This window comes from Delphinus delphis, chromosome 20 (assembly GCF_949987515.2).
Source record: "Delphinus delphis chromosome 20, mDelDel1.2, whole genome shotgun sequence".
NCBI lineage: Eukaryota > Metazoa > Chordata > Mammalia > Artiodactyla > Delphinidae > Delphinus > Delphinus delphis.
Window position 1 is genome coordinate 58,756,169 of NC_082702.1, and position 27,119 is coordinate 58,783,287.

A 27,119-nucleotide genomic window follows, 5' to 3' on the forward strand; every position below is an offset into this window, starting at 1 on the left:
TGTTGTTTTGCCTTCTCTTTCATTGTATTGATAAACTTCTTGGGACTTTCCTAGCGGTCCAGTGGTTAAAACTTCGCCATCCAATGCAGGGGGTGCGGGTTCGAGCCCTGGTTGGGGAGCTAAGATCCCACATGCCTCATGGCCAAAAAGCCAAAATATAAAAACAGAAGCAATATTGTAACAAATTCCGTAAAGATTTAAGAAAATTCTGTACTCTTTTCTTTTTGCTTATTTGGAAATTATAAACTAAATTTCTGTTCTTTGAGCACCTTAAAACGTTTAGATACTTGCTACAAAGTCTAAGTTGTTCGCAGTAATGCAGCACGGGGCTCCCCTACGGCTGGGATGAGGCTCCCAATACCTGCTCCTCTGCCATCTTTTTTTTTTTTTTTTTTAATCTTTATTTATTTATTTTTTGGTCATGCCGTGCAGCATGTCGGATCTTCGTTCCCCGACCAGGTATCGACCCGGCGCCCCCTGCAGTGAGAGCTTGGAGTCTTAACCAGTGGACCGCCAGGGAAGTTCCTCCTCCGCGGTCTTGATATTTCTGTAGCATTTCAGTTTTGTTTTGTTTTGGACACAAAAATTAATAGGCTTTGTTTTCACGGTCAATCATTAAATTTACTGACATTTGATCAACTTCTTGGCTCACCGGATTTCATTTTAATGAATAATTCTCTGCAGTAGCTGTTTCAGTAACCGCCGCGGAAGGTGTAGGTGAGTCTCTACTTTTTCTCACTCTCGAATGACAGGCTGTCTGGGCAGAAGACGCGGCGCTGCTCCTCCGTGCCGGAGAGGTTTTCTTTGTCCTCAAGGCCAGTAAGTGTCTGCCTCACTCCCACGCCCCCAGGACAGAGCCCCTAGGGCCTGGGGCAGGGGCAGGGCCAGAGCACTTCTGGAAAGGTTGCGGGACCGGGGAGAGGACTGGCCAGAGGGGGAGCCAGAGCGCACTCGAGTCTGGAAGGTCGGGGTTCCAGCTCAGCAGCCTGGATGGAGAGCGTGGGGGGAGGAGCGGGGGCTCGGGGGCACCTGCAAGGTGCGCACAAGCTCCCAGCATTCAGGAGAGATCCGGGCATTAGGACCAAGGAGAGTGGCTGAAACGTGCGATTCTCCCCAGAGAAGCGAGGAGGCCGCAGGCTGGGCGAGGCCGGCGCTTCAGCCCCCGGCCTGTGCAGGCCTCTCCCTGGCCGTCCTGCCCAGGCCCTCTGTCTGGAGGAGAAAGGCCGGCAGAAAGGGCCCAGGCTCCTGAGCCCCCCAGCCCGCATCTTCCTCCTCAGCCCGCCCCTGGAGAGGGACGCACGGCGGGCCCAGGAGAGCCTGCGCGTGGGCGGTGCCTGCTGAGTGCGCCTCCCCCGCGCACAGGGGTGGAGGGGACCGGAGAGGCAGCAGCGTGTCTGTTACAGCGCCCGATCTAATCTGAACGGCCATTAACGTGATTTATGCGGCTGCTCGGGGTTCTTTGCTCCCAAATTTGTCACCAGCTCCCTTGATGTTGATTGAGAGACAGTGGTGCTGGTGCCCAGTGGGGCGGGCTGGGGAATGCGCGGGTGCTGCGCTGCCTGGGCGGGCTTGGGGACACGTTCCTTCTGGAGCCCCCCTGGGGCCCCACATGTCCCCCTCCCCTGCCAGCACCCCTCCACCCCTCCCAGCTCTCACCCACTCTGACTGGGGAGGTGCCAAGGAGCAGCTGTGTTGGTGGAATCTCTGGGCCGCATGGGAAGAGCCATGAGGCAGATGAGGGGGGCGGTTGTCCTGCAGCCCCCAGGAGCCAGCAGTGCTGGGAGACAGCCCCCCGCCTCCCCTCCCCTGCCCCCAGACCAGGAAAGACCAGCCCCTGGGCGGCCTCATTTGCCCGGAGCCCATCACCCCAGCTTCTTCCAGACAAGGACCCTCCGCAGCCCGGGCCATGCACCAGGGTGCAGATGTGACTTGGCGCGTGAGGGCTGTGACGTGATGTGTGTGCAGGACACAGGCTCACTGAGGCCTCTCCTACGGCCCCAGGAGCCCCAAATCCAAACCGAGAGCTGCCAGGTCCCAGGCAGCTCCGCGGGTCTCCCCGACGACATTCCCGCATGCCCTGCTCCACCAGTGACTGCCGGGGCCCACGGGCACAGGCTGCCCCCCAGGCCAGCTGGGAGTGAAGACGCTGGTGAGTGGGTGATGATGGAGGCCCAGGCTGGTTGGTGTGCACGCCCTGTGGGGCTCTCGCACCCGCCGCAGGGCCTGCGCCTGCCCTCCCTGATCCCAGCTCAGGCACAGCCGGCACAGCCTCCTCTACTGGTCCTCAGCGCCCTGAGACCCTGGGATGAGCAGGACGGGGGCCTACATCCCTGCCCCGGAGTCTTGGGGTGCATGCGTGCCTGGGTGCCCTGGCCCCGGCCCACGTTGGTGAAGGTTTTTACTGCAGTGGGTTTTTCCATGAAAGCCACCCTCTGGGGGTGACAGTTATGCTTACAAATTGCCTTCAAGCTTGACCACCCGAGCCCAGAGACCTCTGTTTTCTGCCCTGCCTGAACCCCCGTCAGTGTGGCCAGGCCTGCGCCCCTGAACCTCGCGGGTCCTTGCCGTGGCCCGGGGCCTGGACGGCCCTCAGGAACTCGGGATTCCGGCGGGGCAGCCTGGCTCGGCCAACGAAGGTGCCACCTGGCCGAGGCCATGCCCCCAGACCTCAGGGCCAGCACGTGGGAGGACCAGACCACTGCCTCCGCCCGGCCTTCCCTGGAGCCACACTGCCCTCTGCTGGTGCCTCCGGGCATGGCGGGAGCCGCTAGGACCCCTGGTCTCCTGCTGCTCCAGTGCCTGGCGGGACCCTCCATCCCCCGAGTCAGGGCTGCTGGGCAGGAAGGGACCCCGGCCCCAGCACGTGGGGGCTTGGAGCTCAGGTACAGCCCTGGGGCAGGCTGGGACAGAGTCTGCCGCCCCAGGGCCTCCAGCCCGGCTTCCGGTTCTCACGGCCGCCGGTACACCCAGCTTCTCTTCTGTCTCTGTCCATCTGTCTGTCTGTCTGTCCGTCCGTATTTTTGAGCACCCAAGACTTTAGAAGCGTAGTTTGAGAATGACTGTTCCGTGGTGGTGGGGGGGGGGGGCCATCACCGTGCTGCTGAACAGGCAAGGCCCCCAAACCTGCCGGCAGCCCAGACCTCTGCTGTCCTGGGAGGCCCCGCCCGGCTGTGCCCTGGCCACCAGAGGACCCAGGCAGTGACACTCTGCACTCCCCACGCTCCAGCCCACCCCACCATCCCCTCTGACCCTGGGACCCATTTAAGGGACAGGAAACCCTCTGCAGGGCCCCACTGCTCCATCCAAGCCATGGGGGCCAGGCGGGGATTCAGGGCCCCTCCAGATCCGCCCCACGTTTGCCTGCCTCCACTGAGGACCCCCGTTCGTGCCGCTTCATCACATTAGGGTCTGTCGGTGCCTGACTCCCCTGGGAGGGCAGACTTATGAGGGCTGATGCCCCAGGGCCTGGAAGGGGCCTGGCACAGGGGAACTTCGGAAGGAGGGAGGGATGGGAGTGGGGAGGAGGGGAGGGAGAGGTTGTGGGGGAGTGTCTGCCGCCACCCAGCCTCTCTCATGACCTCCAGACCAGGCTTGAACTTGGAAAGGGCGTGGGCCCTGAAGCCGGTTGCCCAGGCTCCTGGCCAGGCCTCACCTGTATTGGCCGTGTCACCTTGGCCTCTGGGTCCTTGCCTGGTAAAATGAGGCCCCAGAGGCACAGGCCACGTGTGGGGTGAGATCAGTGCCTGGGCCTCCCGGAGCACACTGCTGCCCTTGACTGTGGTTACCTGCGGCTGCCCACTGGGCACCTCCACCCGATGAGCACAGGCACCAGTTCATATCTACGAGGACCCTGTGCTCCGCCCAGGCCAATGCCTCGTGTCTGGGTCACGTCCTTCCTGTTCGGTCCTCCTGAACCCCCAGGCATTCTGCTCCCTCCCTTCTGTGTCCCATCCTGGACACGGGAGCCTGAACCCCGGGCGGGCAGCCCGAGAAGTTGCGTTCACCTGGCCGTCCCCTAGCCACACGGCGCTAGCTGACCCTCGCCTGCACAATGGGTGTGTGCATGGGAGCCCCGGGTGGGCTGTGCTGGGGCGCGGGGTCATGCGATTATCCCAGTGAGCCCAGCGAGCAAACGCCTGCTGAATACCAGCTGAGTGGCCCAGGTGCTCACCCGGCCACACCGCCAGAACAGTTATTGCAGACTTAGCGGCTGAAACACCACAGCTTTATCTCACTGTTTCTTTTTTTTTTTTGGCTGCGTTGGGTCTTTATTGCGGTGCGCGGACTTCTCCTTGCAGTGGCTTCTCGTTGCAGAGCACGGGCTCTAGGCACGCGGGCTTCAGTAGTTCTGGCACGTGGGCTCAGTGCTTGTGGCTCCCGGGCTCAGTGGTTGTGGCTCACGGGTTCTAGCGCACAGGCTCAGTAGCTGTGGCGCACGGGCTTAGTTGCTCCGTGGCATGTGGGATCTTCCCAGACCACGGCTCGAACCTGTGTCCCCTGCATTGGCAGGCGGATTCTTAACCGCTGCGCCACCAGGGAAGCCCCTCACTGTTTCTTTAGGTCCGTCGTCTGAGTGGGCTCTACCGAGTCGTCTGTTCCCGGTCACATGGGGTGAAGGCTCTGTGTCGGCCGGGCTGGCTCTTACCTGGAGCTCAGGGGACGGCTTTCTTCAAACTCATCCAGGTCCTTGGCAGACTCGGGCTCCTCAGGGTTGTAGGACTGAGGGCCCCATTTCCGCTGACTGTGGGTCTCCCGCTCCTGCACCCACGTGTCTGTCCGCCTGGCACCTGAAATCTCTCTGGTTTCCTCTCTTGCTGCATTTCTCTGGCTCCAGCTGACCGTTTAAGGGGCAGCACGTTCTCTGCTCTTAAGGGCTTCTGTGAATAGGTGAGGCTGGTCCAGGCAATCCAGGACCCCCTCCCCACCTCAGGGTCCCTCTGTCAAGGAACGTGACGTCTTCACAGGTTCAGGGAGGCCATCCCTGCCATGCCTGCTAGGCCACAGTGTCCTCATCTGCACGTGGACTGAGGCCCCTGCTTCATAGGACTATGGGGACTAAACACTGGGCCTTACTGGGGGTGTACTTGTGTGCAATTTTATCTAAGCCTGCACACTTTTACACATAATTCTCTTTTTAATATTTGTTTATTTTTGGCTGTGTCAGGTCTTAGTTGTGGCATGCGGGCTTCTCTCTCGTTGTGGTGCGCAGGCTTGGTTACCCCGCGGCATGTGGGATCTTAGTTCCCCGACCAGGGATCGAACCCACGTCCCCTGCATTGGAAGGCAGATTCTTAACCACTGGCCCGCCAGGGAAGTCCCCATAATGATTCTTATTACACTACAATTACGGTATTGTTCTAATGTCACTGCACTTTATTTCTAAAGTTATAACAGCTTCACTTCTCTGCTGAAAGTCTCGGTGCCCCCCTTTTATCAAGAGAAAGTTGAAAATCCCTAGATGGGTGGATGAACCTCCAGGGCTGGAACGCCCCCTCCCACACCCCACACCCCCTCACCCAACGCTCCCTCACAATCCTACCCCAGTCCGGTGGAGCCGCTGCCCTCCTCCCAGCTCACAGGTGCCCAACCGTGTCCCACCAGAGACAGAGGAGGCCACCCAGGGAGGGGAGGTCATGGCCCCACTGGGCTGGGTGGCGGGACCCGCACCTCAAGCCCCTCCCACTCGCACAGGACCCGAGGGAGGGTCCGCTGGTGGTGAAGGGTTGAACCCTGGGGTTGGCGGCCTGGTAAGCGGAGGGGGCGCCTGGAGGGTCCGTCGCCTTGAGTCCACCAGGAATAAGGGCTCTTCTGGAGGAGCCGGTCCACGGGCAAGGAAGGCCAACTGGCCCTTGCAGCCTGGGGTGGACCAGCGCCGGACGGGACCTCGGGGCTCAGACACAAGAGGTCAGCGGAGACAACTTCCTGCACAGGGCCCAGAGCCAGACTGGACCCCAGGCTTCCGCGTCCCCAGCCCCGGCTGCCCGGGAACGAGACTGGGGGGCGAGGCCGTGTGTGGGGGGGGTCCTAACCAGCCTGGGGACCACGCCCCTCCCCCAGGGACTCCTCCTGCTTTCCGGGCTCTCCCATGACCAGACCCAGCTTACACTCCCCCTTGGAGCACCCCCGCACCCGGGAGGTTGTTGAGGGGGACACAGATGGCCGAGAGGAGGGATGGCCTAGCTGAGCCCCTGCCCCCGTCTACTTCACCCTCTACCCGTTCAGGGGGCAGAAACCCAAAAACATTCAGAGGGCTCCTCCACCCGGGTTTGGGGTCTGACCTCAGAGGCAGGACGTGGCCTCCAGGAGCTGCTCAGCCCCAGGGCCTCCGAGCCTGCAGCTGGAAGGGTCTCCCGCCCTCCACCCCCACCTTGGAGCGGTGAGTGCCAGGGACACAGTCTCTGCCGGAGCCCCTGCCCTCACCCCTATCCCCGGCAGCCTGGCCTCCTTCCAAGCAGGCCTAGGGCACAGATGGTGCCGCACCTGCTCAGCTGCCCCGCAATCTGGAGAGGAGAGCAGAGGCCCCCGTGCCTGCTCCTGCTGCGGAGAAGACCGGCTCTCGGAGAGGACACGCCCCGCTTCCCTGCCCAGAAGACGGCTCGAGGTCCGCAGGGCCGCCCCCGCCCTCCCCGCCCTCCCCTGGTTCTGAGCCGCAGGCTGCCCAGGAGCGCAGGGGCTTGGAGGGGAGAGATAGCCTCCCCCTTCCACCAGGTAGTTACCAACCAAGTAACTGCCAACCGAGGAGGAAGGAAGGGGCGGGTAGAGCTGGGCACCGGGCCAGGTCTGTGCCTGTCCTTCCTGTGTGCTAGCCCTGGGGGTCAGCAGTGGACAACCTGCCCTGGGGGGCTCCACCCCTGAGCGGGAGACAGTAAAGGGACACAGCAAATGTGATCCAAGCCCTCAAGGCAGCGAGCGGCTGGCCTTGGGGAGAGCCGGACAGGCAGTCCTGGCGAGGGCATGGCCGGCCAGTGCAAAGGCACTGAGGCAGGAGAGTGCCTGGTGCTCAGAATGAACGAGGGAACCCATCCTAGTCCCCAGCCCCCACCCGCCGCTGCCTTTCTGACAGCCTCCTTCCTGGAGCCCCGCATCCAGCCTGGGACGGTGCCCGACCCCTGCTCCGCCCCCGACACATGCTGTCAGTCACATGTGCTGTCACTCAGCCGCCCCCCCGCCCCCCGCCCCGCCCATGTGCTGTCACTCAGCCCCCACGCCCCGCCCTACACACTTGCTGTAACTCAGCCGCCCCCACGCCCCGCCCATATGCTGTAACTCGGCCCCCCCACGCCCCGCCCCACACACGTGCTGTCACTCAGCCCCAGGCGCCGTCCCGCCCACGTGCTGTAACTCAGCCCCCACGCCCCGCCCAGCTTCGCCCCCGCACACATTATCACTCCCTCGCCAGGCTCGCCCCGCACACTTGTGCTGTCACTCAGCCGGGTCCTGTCCCAGCAGAAGGCGTCGCTCCCGCCGCCGGACGCTCGGCCCGCTGTCCGCCGCCGGCCCATGGACGCCGCGCTCCTCCTCGCCCTCGGGCTGCTGGCCCAGGTAAGGCACGGGCGCTGCGCGGGGGTCTCTGGCCCCTGCACTGAGCGCCGGCGTCTTAGAGTGGGGCGTCCCGGCCTCGGGGACCGAGAGCCGAGGGTTCTGTGCGGGGCAGCCCTGTCCAGGGGGGAGTGTAACCGCCTCCGCTGGACCGGACGGGGAGCCAAGTTCGGGGACGGCCAGGAGAGCACCCAGAAGGCGGGCCCTCACTCCGGAGGGGCGCCCCTCAGCCCTGCTGGGGTCTGGGAGTGTTCAGTCTCGCGGGAGGCGAGGGAGAGGGGGCGGCAGGAGCACCCTCAGCTGGGAAAGCCTGGAGGCCTGGTCCCTAGGGACCCCTGTGAGCCGGTAGGTGATTCTCCGTAGTCTAGTTGGGTGGAGTCCGAGCCCCCATGTGTCCGGCCGGCAGGGACAGCTGTGGGCTCTGCCCTCCAGAAGCCCCCTCTCCCTGGGGAGCCCTGGTCTCCCTGGTGGGAGCAGGACGGGCGGCAGGAAACACAGGCCGCCCCACTCGCCACACGGGCACCCCTGGGTGGCTGGGACCGCATCCTTTCGGCCCCTGGCTTCTGGGCAGGTGCTAGGCTGGGGCCAGGAGTGCAGCGTGTGGCCTCAGTGGTCTCCGGGCTTCGGGGGACTGGGCTGAGCTGTGGTCACTGGTGAGGGCCGGGGGCCAGGAGGACGGCCTCAGGCCTCTTACACCTGACAGGTGATGAGCACAGGGCCTGGCCCTGCGCCCACGAATCATCACTCACTGTTACACTTCCAGAGCCATCACGCAGCGCCGGCCGCTGGCGAGCGTCGCCCCTCACTCCCGCGGCGCCCCCGGCTCCGGCTCGGGTTTCAGCCCTTGGCAGCTGACTAGGTGCCGCCAGCCCCCACCCCAGCTACCCACACCCCTGCCTCCGGGCCTTCACTGACCCCATGGAGGCGGTGCTGGCCGCCCCCCACTGCCATGGCCACCTGACCCAGAGGGAGGCCACAGCCACCCTTGTCCGGCACAGCGTGGCTGCCCACGGCCTGTGCCCCTCGGCCCGCTGCTGGGAGCCCACCCGGGGCAGCGGGCTCTCTGACCCCACCCCAGGGCCTGGATGCCCCCATGCGCTCCAGAAGGCTCCAGGCTGCAACGCCCCCTCCCACGATTCCTGCCCCTGCCCCGCATCAGGCGGCATGTCCTCGGAGGCCCACTCCTGGGTCTGGGGGTGTCATCCTTTGACCGGGCCCCAGGGGGACTCTGCTGCGGGGGAGGGGAGTAGATCCCTCTCAGATGCCTCTCCCCTCCCCCAGGGTCATGCCCAATGCACCCGCTCCCAGACAGCTGGGGACTGCGGGAATTCTGGTGGCGCTGGGAGGCCAGCCAACGGGCCTGGCCACTCATGTTCCCGCACTCCCCGCGGCTCAAATTAGCTCCGGTGTGAGAGGAGCGACTTCGGGATTGGCCGACATGTGTCTGCGTCAGGACCTCGCACGGCCCTCCCCCATCCAGCTCAGCTTTCAGACTTTTGTCCTCTCCTGTCCAGCCACACGGGTCCTGCGGCCGCTTCCCAGACACACCTTCGTCCACCTCCGGGAGCCCCCCGGCAGGGCTGTCTCGGGTGGGCCCCTGGGGTGGGGGCCTGTTGACCAGACTCCGCACAGGCCCGTCATCTGCTTGGTGGCCTTGGACGAGGCTCACCCTTCCCTTGTGTTGCCTGAAATGTCGGCCAGGGGGCTTAGCGTGTGTGTTTTCGGAACTGGCCTCTATCGGCCCCTCACCTGTGCCCGTGGTGTCCCCAGTAGCTGGGCCTTCACTGGGACCCCCCCTGCCTGGGGGTGGGGAGCCCAGATGGCAGACCCACGTGCTGCTGGAAGGGGCCCCAAGCCTGCATCCGGCTCCGCTGAGCCATGTCGCTGCCCGTGCACTCACGTGCGGGGACATCCCTCCAGCATCACTTCCGGACCTGGGTCCCTCAGATTCCAGGAAGCAGGTGCGAGGCCTGGAGCCCGGGGGAACGTGGGTGGGGTTTGCTTGGGCTAAGGGAGAGGCCCCACAAGCTCCCCAGGCCTGAGCCCCTTCCCCACCCCCGGCTGGAATCCAGGCCGCCCTGTTCCTGGACGGCCTGGCAGGCATCAGGCGCGCCAGGAATGGACCCAGCTGTCCGCCTGGCCCAGAGAGGCCCCTGCGGCTCTCCCCTGAGCCCCCTCCAGCTGTTGCGGGCTTCAGAGGAGGGGCAAGATGGCGAGGCGAAGGGACAGCTGTTTTCTCCAGCCTCCCCCCCACCCCACCCCCGCTGACTGGGGCAGGCACCATGCTCCCGACTGTCCTGCCCACCTTGAGAGGACAGCGCCCCGACCTGGCTTCCCTCCGCGGCCCCGGTTACTGTCACACCGACAGTGTGTTCTGGAGAGGACCATGCGTGTCTGCCGTGGGGCCCGTCCTGTTCCAGGACTTTCCCGTTGCCTCAGGGGGTCTTCACGGCTTGCAAAGCCCCCAGGAGTGTGGCTGCGGCCTCCTCCCAGAGGCCACGTGCTCAGGAGAGCCCCAGAGCCCCTTCCCCAGCCGTGGCAGCCTCCTTGCGTAAGGGTTGCCCGATTGCAGGGAGATGGAAGATGCTACCCTTCAGTCAACCAGGATGCACCCGGGCCTCCTGCCTGCCACTCGCAGGGGCCACCAGAGGCCGTAGCGCCAGGAGCTGAAGCCGGCTCTCCTTGCTGTGCCCCTGGCCGCCCTGGTCACCAGCCTCTCTGTCCAGGGCAGGTGAGCCATCAGCTTTCTTCCCAGGAGACGGGGCCGTGCCTCGTAATTCTTTGTTCCGATCCCACCGAGGGCTGGTGGAGAGAAGCAGAGAGCTCTGCGGGCTGCCCCCAGGCGCCCAGGCAGGACAGACCCCTGCAGCGGGCAAGGGTGGCAGACATTCCCTCCAGGGCTCAGGCACTTGTTCGCTTCTGAACAGTTGATGGTGGGGTGCGTCCACGCGTAGGGCCTCCGAGGGGTGGGGTGGGAGCCAGGGCAGGGCTGTGTGACCCTCGAGTCCCGCCGCTCGGCCCTGCGCCTGCCTTGATTCCCAGATGTTCCCAAGGCTCACCTGGGGGCTCCGGGACCCCCTGGGAGGTCTGACTCAGTAGGCTGGGGGTAAACTGGTGGAATCTGTATTTTTCCTGACCTTGGTTGGTTGTGATGGTGAGTCAAGTCTGGAAGCCCCAGCGGTGGTGAAGTAGCCCAGGCCCCCTGCGGGGGCCTGAGGGCAGCGGGCGCCATCTCAGATCCCAGGGGACGGGAGCCGCCCAGAGGCCAGAGGGGCATCGGGAGGAGCTGGCCAGCTGCTCTCGGGCTCAGGGCCTTGCCCACCGTGGCCTGCAGTGACACAGTATCACCCACCTGGGCCCTTGCCTGGGTCTGGGGGGGGTGAGGCCACTCCTGCCCCTGCAGTGGGTTTGTAGGGTGCTCACCGCGCTGCTGGGCCCCACGAGCTGCGAACCAGATGGGGAGCTCTCTCACTCGGCAGCCGTGGAGCTGGGGGCCGGGGCTGGGACCACAGCGAGGGGGCAGCGGCCCAGCGTCTCTAGGGCTTCCAGGCTGTTCTCTCAGGCTCTTGGCTAAGGGAGCGGCAGAGGGTGAGCATGGGGATGCCACCGGGCACCCGCTGGGAGAAGTGGGTCCCTGATGCCCATTGGTTCTGTGTGGTGCGGGGGTGGTGAGGGTGACAGTGTTTGTGAGCGATGTGCACTCGACGTCCACGGCTCTGTGCACGTGGCTTCGTCCCGGCTCCAATGTCCTGGGATTCCCAGGCGGCTCCCAGGCCTTCCCCGGCCACCTGCATCTTCTGGGAAGGGGCTGGCGGGAGGACAAGGGACAAACTGAGAAGCGTCCCGAGAGCCGGAGGTTGGCTGCAGCCCACTCTGGCCACGCCACCTACTGCAGCCTCCGATCTGGGCGAGGGCCCCTGCCAAGGCTCTGCGGCTCCTGCTGACCTCATGACCTTGGGCCGTGGAGAGTCTGGGGTCCAGGACTCCCAGGCTCCGCCCCGGCCACATGCCCTGTGCCAAGCCGGTGGGCGTCCTGGAGTGTCAGCAAGGCTGCTGGCAGGGCAGGGGCAGCCGTAGGCTCGGTGGGGGGCTGCAGGGCCGGAGGGGCCGGCCCAGGTATGGACAGGGCAGTGTGTCCCCCAGTGCCTGTCCAAGAGCCTGAGGCCCGGGAGCATCTGCAGGCTGTCCCTCACTCCCTGCTGAGGTCAGGGCGGTGCCTCTGTGTCACTGGGCATCACAGAAATGCTCCTTGCGATGGAGGTTCAGCGCTGGTGGACCTGTGGCTCCTGCCTCTGCTGCTCCCTGAGGGCTGAGAGGGGCTGGGGAGGGGCGGAGGGAGGGGCGGGGAACGGTGAGGTTGGGGGCAAGGGAGCTGCTGCCCCAAGATGCCCAGGAAACAGACGCTATCCCCCCCCGCCCCCCCGAGCCTGTGACAAAGGCCGGCAGGTCTCCGCTTGGCGGGAACACCACGCTGGCCTGTGCTGGGCCGTCTTGGTGAGAAGCCAGCTGCCCGGGAGGCTTGGAGGCAGTGCTGCCATCTGTCGGGCCACGGGGAGCTCGGGGGCCTGGTGAGCCGCCCGGCCCTTTCTCCAAGCTGGGCGTGCCGCTGCCTGGGCCCCAGGCCCCTGGCATTTCAAGTGCAGTGGCAGGACGAGGTCTGGGCACTGGGGAGGTGGCCCGGGGCCCCCCAGGGAGACTGACTTTAGTTTGGATGTCAGTGCAGTTCTGTCAGCAAAGTGTACAAGGACCCAGGCGGGCAGAACAGGGAGGCCGTGCAGGGGGGCACAGGCCAGAGGTTGCCCGGAAGAGCGGCCTCCTGGCTGAGGGGCCTCTCCTCCCTCCCTTGCCCCCTAAGTCCCCCCACTCACCAGTCACCAAGCCCGCCTTCCCTGAGGCCACCAGCCCAGGCCTGGTCCTTCTACCGACTGCGATGGGGAAAGGGATGGAAACCTCAGCAGAAGTCGGTGGACCGACCGGCCAGGGGCGGGGTCGAGGGGTCGAGGAGGGGAAGGGCCATGGGAGGCAGAGGAAGCCCGCAGCACAGAGATCTGGGGAGGCGCCTGGCAGGAGCAGCTCCACTGCATCTCCCGCACTGCCCTGCCTTGGATTTGGAGGGGGGCTGGGCAGGGGGCAGCTGCAAACGCAGGGGGATTGGGGGGGTCATAAGGGCCATGGAAGACGCGTTGCTCACGTTCTCCTATAGCCAAGCCAAGCTGGGTCCCAGTAGCATCCCTGCCCCCGCCCTGGGCCCTGACAGCCCTTATCCAAGTCCAGCCAGGCTCTGTGCCCTCCAAGGGTGCCCCAGCGTCGGCCCCACTCATGACTCGGGGAGCACAGAGGGCCCCCAGTGCCTCCACGCCCAGCCGGCCACAGTGCCTGAGCCCACGCTCAGACCAGCCACTGGCCGATCGAGGCGTGGGATGCGAAGACCACGTGTTTAAACCAGGGCTGTTCCAGAAGACTCTGGGTGTTTGTTGGGGCTGCCGCCAGCTCTGCCCTCACCCCGCCAGGTGGCTTTCTTCTCTGGGCCTCAGTTTCCCCGTCTGAGAGGTGGGGGGGGATGAGCTGACAGTGGGTCTGGGGAGGGTTTCGGCACCACGGGCCGCATTCCTGACTAGCCTTAGTGCTGAGCCCAGAGCTCAGCGGGTGGTGGCAGGGCGGTGGGTGCATATCCCCGGCCCCGCCTGTGGGGTAGCGTCGGGGGACACGGCTGCCCCGCACTGTGTCCTGCCTCTGCAGCCCCACGGGCCCCGAGCGCTGGGCTTCGGGGACGTTGCACACAGGGCCCCCCGTCCCCTGGGCGTGCGGAGCCGGAGACAGCGTCCCGGGTTCCAGGTACTAAAGTGTTGGTTACACGGTCACACCTGGTTCCACGGTTCTGGGGGGAAAACAGCACGGGCTGGGGTTGGGCTCTGGGGGATCAGGGTCCAAAACACTCCAGCTGCCCCGTCCTCCCGCCGGCCCCTCAGCCTCACAGCTGCACACACCCCACCCCGCTGGTCCCTAGAGGCAGAGGCAGCTGCCGCAGGGGGCGGGGAGCTGGGAGCTCAGCTCCGTTTCATTTCCACAAAGCAGCCCTGGGACAGACAGCCCCACCGCCTGCTTCCCAGAGGCGTGTGGAGTGTCCCCCTCCCCAGCCTGGCAGAGGAGACCTGCCGTGTGAACAGCTGCCCTGTGTGGGAGGGGTGGGCGCTCTGGCCCCCAGGTGGCCCCCTCTCTGGGCCTCTGAGGACAAAAGCGCTGCCTGGTCAACCTCGACCAGCCCTCAAGAGTTCACGTCACCAGGAGGCCTGGGGTGGCCGCGTGTCCCCCCACTGCCCCCAGCCCAGCCGCCCTTCCTCTTCAACCCACCTCCCTCCCGGGCCTTGTCACCCATCCCCGGGCTCCTGGGAGCCAGGCTGCCTCCTGTCCCCCTGAGCACCCCATGCCCCCCAAGTCCTGGCACCCGAACCTCCCCGGGCCACACGACAGAGGGCTTGGCAGTCGGGGAGGGGACGTCCCGGCCCTGGTGGGGGAGCTCTGGGCGCTGCTGTGGTGGTGACGGAGGTTTTTCTTTGTTGCAGAGCCTGTGCCTGTCAGTGGGGGTCCCCGGGCTGAGGAGGCCGCATACCCTGTACCCCTGGCACCGGATGCCGGCACCGGGCCGCGTGCGGAGAGCCTGGGTCATCCCTCCCATCAGCGTGTCCGAGAACCACAAGCGACTGCCCTTCCCCCTGGTGCAGGTGAGGGGCCGCCTGCTTTAGGGCGGGCACTCCCCTGGGGCCGCAGGCTGAGCGACCCCATCCCAGCTGGGGGAGGGACCGAGGGCTGCAGAGAGGGGACACCCCTCCCCTGGGGCACCTCCCCAGCCCATCACCTGTCCCACAGATCAAGTCGGACAGGCAGCAGCTGGGCAGCATCATCTACAGCATCCAGGGGCCCGGCGTGGACGAGGAGCCCCGGGGGATCTTCTCCATAGACAAGTTCACAGGGAAGGTGTCCCTGAATGCCGTGCTGGACCGAGAGAAGACAGACCGCTTCAGGGTGGGCCCCGCCCCATGGGGGTCATGGCCACACCTCCACCCGCAAAACCCAGCATCCTTAACTGGGGGGCAGGGGTGGGATTTGGGACCGGCTGCCCCAGGAAGCAGGTGTTCAGGGTCACAGGCTCATTCGGCAGGTGCGTGAGCGGACTGAACACTGGGTCCTGCCCAGGAGGACTGGGCAGTTGGCCTCAGGGTGGGCGGCAGCCTTCCCAGGAAAGCAACACCAGACACTGGTGTGGCCGGTTCTCCCCTGAGCCTGCTATGTGAGTTGAAGAAGGGGTGCCATGAGGAATCCCACGGAACTGGCCGCCCCTAGCGGCAGCTGCCCCGTGACTGTCAGGGTGGGACGTCGGGGGAGGTGGGACGGGATCTGCCCAATGGAGGCATTGGGATTGTCAGGTCTGAGAGAAAGGGCCGTGGGGAGGGGGTGAGCGAGGGGCCAAGGAGGGGAGCTTGGAACTCGCCTGAGTCCCCTACAGACAGATGATCCGCCCCCCATCCTGGCCACCCTAAGGTGATGTTCAGACTTGCCCCGGGCAGGGGGCTGCAGCCTTTGCCTTTCCTGTGCCCGGAGTCTCCCTCAGACTTTGAGAACCAGCTCTTGGTTCCCTTACACAGAGAGTTAGAGGGTGTGTTTCCCCTGGAAGTTGTACCAAGTCTGTTCTCCAAAGGGACAGGAGATGGTTGAAGTTACAATTTCACGTGTGGAGCGGAAACTTCAAAAGCAGCCACGACTGTTCACAGAAAAAGGGAGAGAGACCAGGGGCGCCAGGGGGAGCGTCGCTGCAGCCACGCTCGAAGCACAGCTGTGGGCTTCCTGGTGGCCCAGGCAAGAGGGGGCGCGTGGTGGCCACCCCGCCTGCTGGGAGAACCCAGGCTCCCCTCGAGGGCAGTCCCACCTGCCCGGCACTGCCCCGTCCCCGTGGCGCTTCTCACCTGTTTCCAGCAGGACACAGAGTGCACTTGCTGCTGCTCTTGCCCTCGTGGGGCCCGCAGTGCCAGCCCCTGCTCTCTGCTTGACTAGCTCAGGGCCTTTGCTCTGGACCTGGGGGGGTCCACCCTGGAGGAGCCCACGGACCTGGAGATCGTGGTTGTGGACCAGAATGACAACCGGCCTGTCTTCCGGCAGGAGGTGTTCACTGGCCGGGTGCTGGAGGGCGCCGTCCCAGGTGAGCCGAGTGGGTTCCCGGTGGGGGAGGGAGCTTCGCGAAGGGCGCTGGGTAGGTCAGAAGTCCAGGATTTCCCTTCAGCAAGAACTTCAGAGGTCCTTCAGAGAGTCTAAAAACACGTAAACAGTCTCCAGGACGGAGGGAATTTCCACAAGTCGACTCAAGCCTCTTCCCATTGCTATATAAGTGTCAACCCCCAAATCCTCCAGAGTTCAGAGAGGATTCCTGGATGGCAGAGCTCCGGTGGTTTCCGTTGCTCTCCCCTCCCCCTCCTCCCCCCTCCTCCTGCTAAATAGAGGTGACGTTCACATAACATAAAATTAACCATTTTGGAACGAGCTTTTCAGTGGCAGTTAGCACATTCACAGTGTCGTGCAACCAACACCTCTGTCTCCTTCATCCCCCGAGAGGCGACCCCCCTGCCCGTTATCAGTCGATGCCTCTCTCCGCTTACTAATTCTACACTGAGTGCAGAAACCGCTGACCCTCTGTCCCTTCTGCGTCCTCACAGGGCAGACTCGCTGGCCTGATTCTGTTCCAGGCAGAATAGACATTCCAGACAGTGATCTGCTCCTTCCCTCCCCACCGGGTCCCCGGGGCTCTGGTCAGATCCCAGGCTGGTTGCAGACCGGAGGCCTTCAGAGCACACCAGGGACTCAGTGTAACTTCAAAGTCAGGGGTTAGCACTAACACAGTGTAACATCTCACCTGCATACCTGTTCCGCTTCAGCGGCCCAGGGAAGCCTTTTAGAGCAAAGGCGGTCCTGCCTCTGTCCACAGTCCCTGCCGTCTGTCTGAGCCTTGTCTGCTCCTGCATGCCGTCCACCTTTTCCTTTAAGGCGGTCCTGCCTCTGTCCACAGTCCCTGCCGCCTGTCTGAGCCTTGTCTGCTCCTGCATGCCGTCCACCTTTTCCTTTAGGGCCTTTTGCACGCGGAGGGTGGCTGCTTCAGTTCTGTCAGATAAAAGCCCAAGTGTCTGGTTGGCCGTACATCTGGTTCTATTGGCTGTTTAATCACTAGGGTGGAATTTTCCCCTCTTTCCCTGTGTGTAAGAGCACAGCAGAGGTGGGGGCCAGCCCACGGTGGGGAGAGGAGAGCGTGTGCACCCCCCAGCGTGTGCACCTCCTGGGGGGGTCACAGCCTGGACTCGGGGGTGTCAGGTTGCCTGTGCGTCACCATCTGACGGGCTCACACAGGTGTGATCTTCCCCTCCGTTCTCGTCGTGGTGGCAGGACTGAGGCCCCCGCCTGCTCACGCCCCCTCACTGGGGACGGGTCCTCAGCCGCCAGGAGCTCACGACACTGACTTCTGTTCTGCCAAATTTTATTGTGGCAAAATACATACAACAAGGTTTAGCATCTTAACCATTTTTAAGTGTACGGGTCGGTGGTTTTAGGCCCGTTCACATCGCTGTGCAACCACCACGGGCGTCCGTAGAATTTTCTCATTTTCCCAGACTGGAACTCTGTCCCCATTAAACGCTAACTCCCCATTTCCCCCTCCAGTGCCTGTCTGCTTTTCGTCTCTATGATTTGTCTGCGCGTGAGTGGAATCGTACGGTACTTGTCCTCCTGTGTCTGGCTGATTTCACTGGCCATCCTGTCCTCAGGGCTCGTCAGTGTGGTAGCCCGTGTCAGAATCACCTTCCTTTTCAAGGCTGAATAATACTCTACTGGATGTTTATACCACATTTTGTTTATCTGTTTATTCTTCAGTGGACCCTTGGATTGCTTTTTAGCTGTTGTGAATAGTGCCGCAGTGAACGTGGGTGTCCAAATATGTCTTTGAGACCCTGCTTTCAGTTCCTTTGGGTATGTACCCAGAAGTGGGGCTGGTAGATCAAATGGTAGTTCTATTTTTAATTGTTTTAAATAAATTTATTTATTTTTGGCTGTGTTGGGTCTTCGTTGCTGCGAGTGGGCTTTCTCTAGTTGTGGTGAGCGGGGGCTACTCTTCGTTGTAGTGCGCGGGCTTCTCATTGCGGTGGCTTCTCTTGTTGTGGAGTGTGGACTCTAGGTGTGCGGGCTTCAGTAGTTGTGGCTCGTGGGCTCAGTAGTTGTGGCGCACAGGTTTAGTTGCTCTGTGGCATGTGGGATCTTCCCGGACCGGGGCACGAACCCGTGTCCCCTGCATCGGCAGGCGGACTCCCAACCACTGCGCCACCAGGGAAGCCGTATTTTTAATTTTTTGAGGATCCTCCATGGTGTTTTCCACAGTGGCCGCACCATTTTCCATCCCCACCAACAGTGTAGGAGGGTCCCAGTTTCTCCACATCGTCACCAGCGCCTGTTGCTTTTTGTTTTGTTTTGTTCTGTTGCTGTTAGCAGCCATCCTAATGGGTGTGAGGGGCTGTCTCGTGCTTCTCATCTGCATTTCCCTAATGATTAGTCATGTTGAGCGTTTGTTCACGTGCATATTGACCATTTGTGTATCTTCTTTGGAGAAAGGCCTGTTCAAGTCCCTTTGCCCATTTTTGAATTGAGTTGCTTGTTGGTTTTTTTTTCTGGTTGAGTTTTACGGGTTCTCTGTATATCCTGGATATTAATCTCTTATCAGATATATGATTTGCAAATATTTTCTCCTATTTCGTGGGTTGTCTTTTTACTGTGTCGATAGTGTCTTTTGATGCATTTTTAAATGTTCGTGAAGTCCGGTTTGTCTATTTTTGTTGTTGTTGCCTGTGCCTTTGGTGTCATATCCAAGAAATCATTGCCTTCGTGACATTACCAGTGTCCTATGTTTTCTTCTGAGAGTTTTAGTTTTACGTTGTATACTTAGGTCTGATCCATTTTGAGTTGAGTTTTGCATATGCTGTTAAGTAATTACGGGTCCAGCTCCATCCTTCCGCCTGTGGATGTCTTTCCCGGCACCATTTGCTGAGGAGACCGCCCTCTCCACGCTGAATTGTCCTGGCGTCCTGTGTGAAATCACCTGCCCGTGGATGTGAGGTTTATCCTGGGCTCTCTATTCGGTTCCATCGGTCTCTGAGTCTGTCTTGAGGGCAGGTGCACACTCATTACTTTTGCAGAAAGTTTTGAAAACAGGAAGTGTGTCCCCCGGCTTTGTTCTTTTCCAGGATGGTTTAGGCTATTCAGGGTCCCTTGAGATCTTATAGGAATTTTAGAATGAGTTTTGTATTTATGTAAAGAAACTGTCCTTAAGATTTTGGTAGGGATCGCACTGCATCTGTAGGTCGCTCTGGGTGGTAGTGACGTCTTAGCAACAAGTCTTCTGTCTGTCCGTTTATTTGTGTTTTCTCAGTTTCTTTCACTGATCTTTTGTAGTTTTCATTGCGAAAGCTTTCACCTCCTTGCCCACGACACTGACATCCTGAGGCATTTAGGTGGTTGTTGTGATGATTGTCTCTGCGTGAGTCTGCGTGGCTGGAGCCCCTCAGGAGGCGTGCACATCCCGTTCCTGGAGATGCCGATTTGGGTGTGTAGTTCAGGGGGTGTCCGCCAAGCTTCTTCGCTCTGGCTTTTCTCCTTTCCCCTTTGTAATTAATAGATGTCTTGTGGGAGACCCTTTGAGACTGTGCAGGTGTCCTGCTGCCCCTCCAGCTGCCGCCCAGCCGTTAGCATCTCTGGCGGCTCTTGCCTGCGTCAGCTGTTGTTTCTTCATTGTTTCTTCTTGGTCATCACTTGGCTCTCTATTGTATGATAGGACTTCAGTACCCCTGTATATGAATATGTGTGTATGTGTTACCCACCAGGGTTCTTGGCCTCTTTAATCAATAGAAATTGATCAAAGGCCAGACAAGAAATTCAGGCAAGGCTTTATGGGGGCCCCCGCTGCAGCGGTGGGGAGTGGTTCCCTTGCTAGCTTGCTCCCTGAGGGGGGGCGAGCTTGTTCCTTATATGGGGTGTGTCCAGGGGTCAGGGGTGTGTCCGGGGGGTCAGGCCGCGGAGGGGTGGCTTAGGGGGTTTGCCGTAAACAGAAAACTCATTCTAAAATTCCTATAAGATCTCAAGGAACCCTGAATAGCCAAAACCATCCTGGAAAAGAACAAAGCTGGGGGACACACTTCCTGATTTCAAAACTTTCTGCAAAGGTACAGTAATCAGTGTGCACCTGCCTTCAAGACAGACACACAGACCATAGACCGATGGAACTGAATAGAGAGCCCAGGAATAAACCTCACATCACGGGCAGGTGACTTTACACAGGACGCCAGGACCATTCAACGTGGAGAGGGCGGTCTCCTCAGCAAATGGTGCCGGGAAAGACACCACCTTAGGTGGTGGTGTGTGCGCGGGGCGCGCACAGGTACCCTGCTTCTGCTCCCGGCCGGTGTTTGCTCTTCAGAAGTGGCCGTTGGGCTTTTTAGTCTCTTTGTATGTCGTCCAGCATTTGCTCGAACTGCCACGTACATAGTTATTTTTAGTCCCTTGTAGTTTCTCTGTATTCTGTGGCTCGAGGAGACCTGTGTCCAGGCGCAAGCCCTGCAGCAAAGGGTCCCGGGTCCCAGCCTGTCTCGTATGTGTTTTGTTCACACGGATGTGTCTGGATTTGTGGATTCTTGCTTCACTCAGTGGCTTGTGCTGCTTTGCACCGTTGTTTTGAAGCTCAAATCCTGGCTGATCAGAAGCTCATCAAACCGGCCCAGGCCCCTTCAGCAGCCGGGGCTGGGAAGTAAGCTCACATACTTACAGACGTGCGTGTGTGCACGCACTGTCACGGCTGTGTTAACACGGCTCTGTGCCTTCATCACAAGTCGCGAGTCCTCTCTGGCACCTCCACTTCCGATCCAGCTCTGCAGGGTTCCTTTTGGGTCCTCTTCTCTGTTGGCGAGAAGCTGGGCTCCAGTCACCCCAGGAGTTTGCGCACTTGCTCAGTCACAGAGAGCCCGACCGGTGCCTTTGGAAGCGCGTGTCTGCATCCCGGTGGCAGGGTGCCTATTCTAAACATTGTTTTTGGCTTTAGCCTGGGGTCCAGCATCATGCCAGGAGTTACCTGCTAAGGTAGCTTCCCACCTTCTAAGGCTGGGTCAGTGGCCGGGTCACTACCGTTCATCAGACACCAGCATGACACTCAGCTGACCCGTCAGGGCCCAGGAGGGGCTGGGATGAGCCCAGTCACAGGTGAGGGGGGGCTAGCTCCTCGGGTGGCCCGAGGCTGGTCCACCTCACCGGGATAACTTTGAGTACACCTGATCTGGGCCGGTGTGGGGAGGGGTGGTCAGACCTGAATTGCTCCAGAGAACAGGTGGGCACAGGTGCTGGGGCACCTCCAGGACCCCTGCAGAGGCCCTTCTCTCCTGAGATCCAGGGCCTGGTTTGCCCCAGAGCGCAGGTGCGGCCCTGGGCGCTGCCTCGCCCCGCCTGGGACTGGTTCCCCAGCGGGCTCGCCTGGTCTGTCTCAGGGTTCCGTAGGAGACAGGTGTCAGCAGTGTGTATCGGACACCCGACCTCATCCCCACAAGCGACGCAAGCCAGGACGCCGGGATGCTTGCACGTTCAAGGCTGATCGGGGGCCTGGACCCGGTGTGGCGGGCCGCGGGGGAGTGGGCAGTGCGCCCTGGCAACCATGGGTGTCACCCCCACATGTCCCCTCCCTTCCCAGGAACCTACGTGACCAGGGCTGAGGCCACGGATGCGGACGACCCGGAGACGGACAACGCGGCCCTGCGATACTCCATTCTGGAGCAGGGCGGCCCTCAGCTCTTCAGCATTGACCCGCACACGGGGGAGATCCGCACGGTTCAAGTGGGCCTGGACCGCGAGGTGAGGCCATGCAGCTGCACCCTGACAGCTGAGGCAGGGCAGCCCCCCAGACGAGCGGTCCGAGTGCTGCGGACACTGTCCGTGGCCCTGGGCTCTGGCAGACCTGCCCCGCGGGTAGTTGTGTGGTTCGGTCCAGAGATGGTGTGAGGGGCCCTTAGCGTGTTTTTCTGCCGGAGACCTCCCCCACCCTGTTGCCTGCAGAGCAGTAGGGCTCCTCGGCCTGGGATGGGCCCACAGCGACCACGCATGCTGCAGAGAAACAGTCGCCCTCCAGCCGGCCGTGCCCACTCTTCCCCTGTGGGGCCCCTGCGGCCCCTGGCTGCCGGGCTTCTGTGTGGCATTGGCACCTCACCTCCAGGAAGCCCTCCTTGGTTTCCCCAGGGCCACTCACTGCGTTAGTTGATCTCTGTCCCCTCTCTCGGCAGCCGCACCTGGCTCCCCAGGGCAGGGACCCCACACCCCAGTGCAGCAGGTGCCCCGTGAGTGCTCATCTGGCTCGGCAACCGTCCTCTTGCCCACTCACAGGCTGGGGCAGAGTCTGGGGTCGACAGTGGTGCCGTCGGACCCGGAGAGGCTCGGCAGCCTGTTGCCCCAGAGCTTGGGAGCAGGGCAGATGCCGGAGCCTCCTGGGGTCTGCCGGCCCTGCCCCCAGGCCCTAAGGTGGCTGACCAGCCCCGCCCTGCGCGCCACCTGGGTCTCCTGACCCCATGTCACTGTGCTCCTAGGCGGTCGCCGTGTACAACCTGACCCTGCAGGTGGCGGACATGTCTGGAGACGGCCTCACCGCCACTGCCTTGGCCGTCATCACCCTGGAGGATGTCAACGACAACGCCCCCGAGTTCACCAGGGCTCAGGTGCTGCCACCGTCCTCGCCTCCACCGACCGCTGCTCAGGGCTGACCTCCCCCCGATCCTGGGGCTTCTGGTGGGTGGGAGGCTCAGTGCTCCACAGAGGAGGCATCCTGTGTGGACCGTGCAGGATACCCTGCCAGAGGCCAGCATCGGGGGGGGGGGGTGCTGTGAGCATGTCAGGAGCTAGAGGGCCGTGGGGGGAAGCCACGAAGACCCTGGGGTGGGACCTGTCCCCAAGCCTTCCTGGGTGGGAGCGAGCGGCAGCCCTGCCCTCTGGGGAGGATGTGCCCAGCACATGGCCGAGACTGGGAAGGGGCTCCTGGTGCCCTGGACTCCTCGTGGGTGGGCAGTGGGAGGGTGACCCCGCAGGGGACCGTCCCCAGCCCACCCGTGGGTAACGGGGCCGAGTTCCCACAGTTCTTCCTGGAGGCCACAGAGGCCGTCAGCGGAGTGGACGTGGGGCGGCTGGAGGTAGAGGACCGGGACCTGCCCGGCTCCCCCAACTGGGTGGCCAGGTTCACCATCCTGGAGGGCGACCCTGACGGGCAGTTCGCCATCCGCACCGACCCCAGGACCAACGAGGGTGTGCTGTCTGTGGTGAAGGTGAGCTGAGGAGGGTGCCTCTCCTCACACCCTGGGACCCCGTTGGGACCCTCTGTGCATCCTTAGGAAGGGAGCGAAGGGGACCAAGAACGCTAGGACTGTGGGCTCGGGCCACGCTGACCACAGGGGGACAGGGCTGGAAGGAGGGGGCAAGCCCACGTTACTCCCAGTGTCTTGCCACTTGAAGTACATGATCAACACGCACAAATACAGACCTCACATGTTGGCCAAACTGAGACCAGAGACAAACCCAGTGGGACATACGTGTGCACACATACGTGTGCACGCACACACCTGAGCATACACACACGTGCACACACGTGCATAGAGATGCAGATGAGCCGTCAACGCAGGAAGAGCCTTATTGCCAGAGACTGGCTCACGCCGGCCGTCGTGCAGGCGGCTGGCAAGTCCGGAGTCTGCGGGGCTGCGACAGGCTGCAGAGTCAGGAGCTGAGGCTGCATCTGGAGGTGGGAGCCCTTCTTCCCCAGGGCGGCCTCAGGTCTGCTCTCAGAGACTCTCACCCACAGATGAGACCCACCCAGGTTCTCCAGGACCATCTTCTTTATTTAAAGTCAGCTGATTGGACAGGTCAGTTCAACCGTGTCCACCAAATACCCTCTTAGCAAGACCCAGGCGAGTGTCTGCTTGGGGCACCGAGGAGGACGCCCGGCCAGGGGACGGGAAACTGGCCTCACAACACCCAGCAAATACATTTGCGTGATGAGTAGCCGTCATTTTGGCATTATTTTTTGTGCCTTTTTGTCCTGCATGATTTTTGTTTTTCCGAGGCTAAAAAGCAGAAGGAAAGAAGGGGCTCTGAGGACAGAGCAGAAGAGGCCTCTCCGGCCGCAGCTGCCTCAGGCTTCCCTGAATGGGGGGAGGGGGCCGGAGTCCTGACGGGCGGCCGCCCCGCTTCCCCTGCAGCCGCTGGACTACGAGAGTCGGGAGCACTACGACCTCAAAGTGGCGGCGCAGAACGAGGCTCCCCTGCAGGCGGCGGCCCCCAGGGCCGAGCGGGGCCAGGCCAGGGTCAGCGTGCAGGTGCGGGATGTCAACGAGGCGCCCGTGTTCCAGCAGAACCCACTGCGGACCAGCCTGGCCGAGGGGGCGGCCCCAGGAACCCCCGTGGCCACCTTCTCTGCCCGAGACCCTGACACACAGCAGCCGCAGAGGCTCAGGTGGGGGCCCCGGGGTGAGCAGGGGGAACTCACAGCCCCAGTCCACCTCCCAGCCAGGGTAGCAGCACAGCTAAGGGTACTGAGCCCTATGCCCTGAGGGTTCCCATTAGGGCCCTGGTCGGAGGGCAGAGGGCTCATCTGTGTGCGTCACCGAGAGCCCAGGGGCTCTCAAGTGCCGTGCGTGCGTGCGTTCGTGCGTGCGCGTGCGTGTTCACGTGACCTCGTCCTGTAGGCAGGACTGGGCTGCATCTGGCGCACGCTGACACGGCCCGTCTGTGTTGGCTAGCCTCTGAGTGTCCGGCCCTGTCCGTTCCAGGGAGCCGTTACTCCACTAGGACTGGCTGTTACTGTCTTGGATTTCACCCCCTGCCCTGGCCCTATGTACCCTTGTCTGTCAACATGGTGCCCACCGTTGAATCCTAGCTGTCACTCAGTGGCCACGGGGCCCTGGGCAGCTCACCTGCCCTCCCCGAGCCTCAGTTTTTTCATCTGTTGATTGGGATGGAAAATACCAGCTTAGGGCTGTGGAAGGACTATCCTTAAAGGCCTGCGTATGTGTGCGTGTGTGCATGTCTACACGTGACCACACCTCCGGGGGTCCGGCTCAGGCTCAGGGCCCCTCCTCCCCTCCTCGCCAACAGCTACTCCAAGGACTATGACCCTGAAGACTGGCTGCAAGTGGACGGGGCCACTGGCCGGGTCCAGACCCAGCGCGTGCTCAGCCCCGCATCCCCCTTCCTCAAGGACGGCTGGTACAGGGCCATCATCCTGGCCCGAGATGATGGTGAGCGTGGAGCTCGGCCTGGGTTCCAGGGCTCCCTGACCCTGGCTGGGGCCCCTGCTGCTGCCCAAGGGCTGAGAGCGGGCGCTCCACCAAGCAGACTTAAGGGGTGGGTGGGGGCTCTGCAGGGGCAAGGGCCCACCAGGCCTCTCCTGCTTGCAGCCTCCCCACCCAGCACGGCCACAGGGACCCTGTCTGTTGAGATCCTGGAGGTCAACGACCACGCCCCTGAACTGTCCCCGCCGTGGGGCAGCCTGTGCAGCACACCAGAGCAGGGCTCCGGTCTTCTCTTGGGGGCCACGGATGAGGACCTGCCCCCCCACGGGGCCCCCTTCCACTTCCAGCTGAGCCCCAGGCTCCCAGAGCTGGCCCGGAACTGGAGCCTCAGCCAGGTTAACGGTGAGCTCGCCCCACGCCCCTGGGGGTCCAGAGCCTGGGGCAGGTCTCCACTGGTTCCCACCTCAGTGCGCTGCATCCTCAGGCCCGCAGGGATCAGTTATCACACACACGGGACAGGTGGGGAACCCAGGCCGGCTGCCGCCGGAAGCACAGGCGCAGAGGGGCGTGGCCGCCCCCTGCCCCTGCTGACCGCCGGCACCCCCTGCAGTGAGCCACGCGCGCCTGCGGCCCAGGCTCCAGGTCCAGGAGGGGCTGCACCGCCTGAGCCTGCTGCTCCGGGACTCGGGACAGCCGCCCCAGCAGCGCGAGCAGCCCCTGAACGTGACCGTGTGCCGCTGCGGCCTGGACGGCGCCTGCCTGCCGGGGGCCGCTGCGCTGCGGGCGGGTGGCGCGGGCATCAGCCTGGGCGCCCTGGCTATCGTGCTGGCCAGCGTCATCCTGCTGCTCTGTGAGTGCCCGGGCCTGCAGATCCCTGCCCCGCCCCGCGCCGCCTGGCAGCCCCGCCCTGCCCGCCTTGCCCCGCCCCCACCCCACACCGACCTCCGCTGCCCCCCCACCCCCAGTGCTCGCCCTGCTGGTGGCCCTCCTGGTGCGGTGCCGGCAGCAGTCGTGTGACAAGAGGCTTTTGCACGGGCTGCAGGACGACCTTCGGGACAACATCCTCAACTACGACGAGCAGGGGGGCGGGGAGGAGGACCAGGTGAGGGGGCTGGGGTGGCTTACAAGTGCTGGGGGGTCTCCCCAGGGGCCCCAGCTGGCCAGCCGTCTCCCGGCCCTCACCCCCACGCGCTCTGTCCGTCCCTTCTCAGGATGCCTATGACATGGACCAGCTGCGCCACCCGGCAGAGCTGGCGGCCCTGGGCGCCCCGCTGGGACGGCCTTCTCTGCGCAGAGACGCCCCGTTCGGCCGATCGCACCCCCAGGCCCCCCGCGTGCTGCCCACCAGCCCCTCTGACATCGCTGACTTCATCAACGAGGTGGGTGCCCCAGGGGCGCCCTGCACCCCGTTCCCCCACCCCACGAGCCTGAGGCATCGCTCTGGGGCTGGACAGGGGTGGTGGTTCTTGCCGAGGGAGGAGAATCGCCCAGAGAGAACCTTGCCCCCAACCCGGCTCCTGGGGCCAGGCCTTGGCCGAGCTGGTGGCGGAGGGCGCTTGGCCGGCGCGTGCTGGTCCTGAGCCCCAGGCCTCTCCACAGGGCTTAGAGGCCGCGGACAGCGACCCCGCCGTCCCTCCCTACGACACGGCTCTCATCTATGACTACGAGGGGGACGGGTCCGTGGCAGGCACGCTGAGCTCCATCCTGTCCAGCCTGGGCGATGAGGACGCAGACTACAGCTGCCTCTGGGACTGGGGGCCCCGCTTTGCCCGGCTGGCCGACTTGTACGGGCCCCGTGAGGGCACCAGGGAAGAGGCTTTCTGATGGGGACCTGCACCCACCCTGCTGAGGGCACGGCCTCCCGGACACAGGGCAGACCACAGGCGCTTGAGTGGACACGCCGGACTCGGCTGTGTGTCGAGATGGACAGAGGGCCCTGCGCCCCACCCTGCCCCGTCTCAGCCAGGGGAAGTCAGGGCCCAAAGCCTAGAGTGGAGTGGCCAGAAGGAGGCGCCCCTCCTGCCCCGTCAGTTGCCTCCAATGGGGTCAGAGGCCCCATTCCCAGCTCTGCTTCCCACCCACGCTGATCTCATCTCTGTATGAAAGGAAGCAGCTCTCGGGCAAACATGAATTAAAAACGTGCTCATCTCTCCAACGCACGGTTGGCACGGCGACTTGCAGGGCCTTTCTGCACCTCAGTCTCACCAGAGCCGCAGCAGTGGGCTGGCCCCCGAGGGGGTGGGGGCAGTT

The 27,119-nt window shown here is 63.0% G+C and overlaps 2 protein-coding genes across 2 annotated transcripts in view; both read left to right on the plus strand.

The window, feature by feature from the left end:
- The window catches only part of ACSF3 (acyl-CoA synthetase family member 3), a 63,945-nt gene extending 63,326 nt beyond the window's left edge, over nt 1–619 (plus strand). Inside the window, exon 10 of the mRNA XM_059998819.1 lies at nt 433–619. Coding sequence (XP_059854802.1) covers nt 433–502 — 70 coding nt within the window. The 3' untranslated portion in view covers nt 503–619. The remainder of the gene's footprint in view (nt 1–432) is intronic.
- Nucleotides 620–7,500: 6,881 nt separating this feature from the next.
- Nucleotides 7,501–27,005, plus strand: CDH15 (cadherin 15). Its single transcript, XM_059998817.1, has 14 exons — nt 7,501–7,542; nt 14,103–14,261; nt 14,407–14,562; nt 15,589–15,733; nt 21,296–21,456; nt 22,182–22,310; nt 22,725–22,910; nt 23,838–24,091; nt 24,733–24,875; nt 25,035–25,271; nt 25,480–25,719; nt 25,835–25,971; nt 26,081–26,248; nt 26,469–27,005. Exons 1-14 carry the CDS (start codon nt 7,501–7,503, stop codon nt 26,691–26,693), a joined length of 2,382 nt encoding a protein of 793 aa, XP_059854800.1. The 3' UTR covers nt 26,694–27,005.
- Nucleotides 27,006–27,119: the final 114 nt, after the last annotated feature.

Excerpts from the sequence above, each read along its gene's own strand:
- CDH15 (XM_059998817.1), top strand. The coding sequence starts at position 7,501 with ATGGACGCCGCGCTCCTCCTCGCCCTCGGGCTGCTGGCCCAG. Across the intron at positions 24,876-25,034 it reads CATCCTGGCCCGAGATGATG|CCTCCCCACCCAGCACGGCC; the intron begins GTGAGCGTGGAG and ends TCCTGCTTGCAG. Across the intron at positions 25,272-25,479 it reads GAGCCTCAGCCAGGTTAACG|TGAGCCACGCGCGCCTGCGG; the intron begins GTGAGCTCGCCC and ends CACCCCCTGCAG.